General features: G+C 45.3%; 1 protein-coding gene across 1 annotated transcript; it reads left to right on the forward strand.

Annotated features, from left to right (window-relative positions):
• Positions 1 to 1,757: 1,757 nt before the first annotated feature.
• On the forward strand, positions 1,758 to 3,548 carry LOC127927677 (sperm-associated antigen 8-like; the record flags this gene model as incomplete). The annotated part of the gene is made up of 2 exons (XM_052514303.1): positions 1,758 to 1,874; positions 3,492 to 3,548. Coding segments are annotated over 2 exons (174 nt in total), but the record flags the coding sequence as incomplete, so codon positions are not given.
• Positions 3,549 to 4,360: the final 812 nt, after the last annotated feature.

Here is a 4,360-nt window from a genome sequence, read left to right on the forward strand (position 1 = left end):
CAGTACAGTACAGTACAAGGCTTTAGACACAAGCAGAAGTGCTGACACATAACATTGGCAGTACAGTACAGTACAGTACAGTACAGTACAGTACAAGGCTTTAGACACAAGCAGAAGTGCTGACACATAACATTGGCAGTACAGTACAGTACAGTACAGTACAAGGCTTTAGACACAAGCAGAAGTGCTGACACATAACATTGGCAGTACAGTACAGTACAGTACAGTACAAGGCTTTAGACACAAGCAGAAGTGCTGACACATAACATTGGCAGTACAGTACAGTACAGTACAGTACAGTACAGTACAGTACAGTACAGTACAGTACAGTACAGTACAAGGCTTTAGTCTCACATCGACCTCTACATGCAACAGCATTATTATACAACTCAAACCAATAGTCCTTCCCAAAGAGCAGTAACTCTAGCAGAGGTCCAATAGTCCTTCCCAAAGAGCAGTAACTCTAGCAGAGGTTCAATAGTCCTTCCCAAAGAGCAGTAACTCTAGCAGAGGTCCAATAGTCCTTCCCAAAGAGCAGTAACTCTAGCAGAGGTCCAATAGTCCTTCCCAAAGAGCAGTAACTCTAGCAGAGGTCCAATAGTCCTTCCCAAAGAGCAGTAACTCTAGCAGAGGTCCAATAGTCCTTCCCAAAGAGCAGTAACTCTAGCAGAGGTCCAATAGTCCTTCCCAAAGAGCAGTAACTCTAGCAGAGGTCCAATAGTCCTTCCCAAAGAGCAGTAACTCTAGCAGAGGTCCAATAGTCCTTCCCAAAGAGCAGTAACTAGCAGAGGTCCAATAGTCCTTCCCAAAGAGCAGTAACTAGCAGAGGTGAGGTTTAACTGTATAAGGACTTTCTCAGTATATCTGTTGAGCTTTCTACCAGCTCTAAAATAATAAAGTTATCATCAAGCATTTGATTTTAATCATGTGTATTAGTCCAGCCCTTTGGGTTCCTAGGACCAGGATTAGAACCAGGACTAGAATCAGGATCAGAACCAGGATCAGGATTAGAACCAGGACTAGAATCAGGATCAGAACCAGGATCAGGATTAGAACCAGGATCAGGATTAGGATCAGGATTAGAACCAGGATCATGATTAGAACCAGGATCAGGATTAGAACCAGGACTAGAATCAGGATCAGGATTAGAACCAGGATCAGTATTAGAACCAGGACCAGGATTAGAACCAGGATCAGTATTAGAACCAGGACCAGGATTAGAACCAGGATCAGTATTAGAACCAGGACCAGGATTAGAATCAGGATCAGGATTAGAACCAGGATCAGTATTAGAACCAGGACCAGGATTAGAACCAGGATCAGGATTAGAACCAGGACCAGGATTATAACCACGATCAGGATTAGAACCAGGACCAGGATTAGAACCAGGACCATGATTAGAACCAGGATCAGGATTAGAACCAGGACCAGGATTAGAACCAGGATCAGGATTAGAACCAGGATCAGGATTAGAACCAGGACCATGATTAGAACTAGGATCAGGATTAGAACCAGGACCATAATTAGAACCAGGATCAGGATTAGAACCAGGACCATGATTAGAGCCAGGATCAGGATTAGAACCAGGATCAGGATTAGAACCAGGATCAGGATTAGAACCAGGACCAGGATTAGAACTAGGATCAGGATTAGAACCAGGACCATAATTAGAACCAGGATCAGGATTAGAACCAGGACCATGATTAGAACCAGGATCAGGATTAGAACCAGGATCAGGATTAGAACCAGGATCAGGATTAGAACCAGGACTAGAATCAGGATCAGGATTAGAACCAGGATCAGTATTAGAACCAGGACCAGGATTAGAACCAGGATCAGTATTAGAACCAGGACCAGGATTAGAACCAGGATCAGTATTAGAACCAGGATTAGAATCAGGATCAGGATTAGAACCAGGATCAGTATTAGAACCAGGACCAGGATTAGAACCAGGATCAGGATTAGAACCAGGACCAGGATTATAACCACGATCAGGATTAGAACCAGGACCAGGATTAGAACCAGGACCATGATTAGAACCAGGACCATGATTAGAACCAGGATCAGGATTAGAACCAGGACCAGGATTAGAACCAGGATCAGGATTAGAACCAGGATCAGGATTAGAACCAGGACCAGGATTAGAACCAGGACCATGATTAGAACCAGGATCAGGATTAGAACCAGGACCAGGATTAGAACCAGGATCAGGATTAGAACCAGGATCAGGATTAGAACCAGGACCAGGATTAGAACCAGGACCATGATTAGAACCAGGACCAGGATTAGAACCAGGATCAGGATTAGAACCAGGATCAGGATTAGAACCAGGACCAGGATTAGAACCAGGACCAGGATTAGAACCAGGATCAGGATTAGAACCAGGACCAGGATTAGAACCAGGATCAGGATTAGAACCAGGACCATGATTAGAACCAGGACCAGGATTAGAACCAGGATCAGGATTAGAACCAGGACCAGGATTAGAACCAGGATCAGGATTAGAACCAGGATCAGGATTAGAACCAGGATCAGTATTAGAACCAGGACCAGGATTAGAACCAGGATCAGGATTAGAACCAGGACCAGGATTATAACCACGATCAGGATTAGAACCAGGACCAGGATTAGAACCAGGATCATGATTAGAACCAGGATCAGGATTAGAACCAGGATCAGGATTAGAACCAGGATCAGGATTAGAACCAGGACCGAGATTTGAACCAGGACCAGGATTAGAACCAGGATCAGGATTAGAACCAGGACCGAGATTTGAACCAGGACCATGATTAGAACCAGGACCATGATTAGAACCAGGATCAGGATTAGCACCAGGACCAGGATTAGAACCAGGATCAGGATTAGAACCAGGATCAGGATTAGAACCAGGATCATGATTAGAACCAGGACCATGATTAGAACCAGGATCAGGATTAGAACCAGAAACATGATTAGAACCAGGACCATGATTAGAACCAGGATCAGGATTAGAACCAGGACCATGATTAGAACCAGGACCAGGATTAGAACCAGGATCAGTTCCCGCTCAGCCCAGTCAAAACTGTTCGCTGCTCTGGCTCCCCAATGGTGGAACACAAACTCCCTCACGACGCCAGGACAGCGGAGTCAATCACCACCTTCCGGAGACACCTGAAACCCCACCTCTTTAAGGAATACCTAGGATAGGATAAAGTAATCCTTCTCACCCCCCACCCCCCTTAAAAGATTTAGATGCACTATTGTAAAGTGGCTGTTCCACTGGATGTCATAAGGTGAATGCACCAATTTGTAAGTCGCTCTGGATAAGAGCGTCTGCTAAATGACTTAAATGTAAATGTAAATGATCAGGATTAGAAGCAGGATCAGGATTAAAACCAGGATCAGGATTAGAACCAGGACCATGATTAGAACCAGGATCAGGATTAGAACCATGATCAGGATTAGAACCAGGATCAGGATTAGAACCAGGACCAGGATTAGAACCAGGACCAGGATTAGAACCAGGATCAGGATTAGAACCAGGACCAGGATTAGAACCAGGATCAGGATTAGAACCAGGACCAGGATTAGAACCAGGATCAGGATTAGAACCAGGACCAGGATTAGAACCAGGATCAGGATTAGAACCAGGACCAGGATTAGAACCAGGACCAGGATTAGAACCAGGATCAGGACTAGAACCAGGATCAGAACCAGGACCAGGATTAGAACCAGGACCAGGACTAGAACCAGGATCAGGATTAGAACCAGGACCAGGATTAGAACCAGGATCAGGAAACACTTCCTCTGTTATAACGTCCTGCGTTGGAGCTGAGCAGTGAGAGAACAGAACCCAGCAGCCAGCCAGAACCCAGCAGCCAGCCAGAACCCAGCAGCCAGCCAGAACCCAGCAGCCAATCAGAACCCAGCAGCCAGCCACGCTTCACTGACCAGGTGGTAAATTCTCTTCTTCCATAACAGCATAAAGACACTAATGAAATCAGCTAAATTAATTAAGCCCTCCAGCTCCCTCACTCTTTCCCTCTCGGTCTCTTTTTTTCTGCAACTCATCTGCCAGATGCAGCAGGCATCAGGAATATGACTGACAGTCACTACAGTCAGTGGATTCTCACCTGCTGCTAAATAGTAAACCAGGGGTGTCAAACTTATTCCATGGAGGACCGAGTGTCTGCTGGATATGGGTTTTCCTTTCAATGAAGCTCTAGACCACCAGGTGAGGGGAGTTCATTACTAATTAGTGACCTTCATTCATCAATCAAAGACATGGACGGAGCAAAAACCCATCGACAATCGGCCCTCCATGGAATGATTTTGACACGTGCTGTAGGTGATTGACTGTAGGCCACAGTATATATATATA

The sequence above is a fragment of the Oncorhynchus keta genome, unplaced genomic scaffold (assembly GCF_023373465.1).
Source record: "Oncorhynchus keta strain PuntledgeMale-10-30-2019 unplaced genomic scaffold, Oket_V2 Un_scaffold_17272_pilon_pilon, whole genome shotgun sequence".
NCBI classification, from domain to species: Eukaryota; Metazoa; Chordata; class Actinopteri; order Salmoniformes; family Salmonidae; genus Oncorhynchus; species Oncorhynchus keta.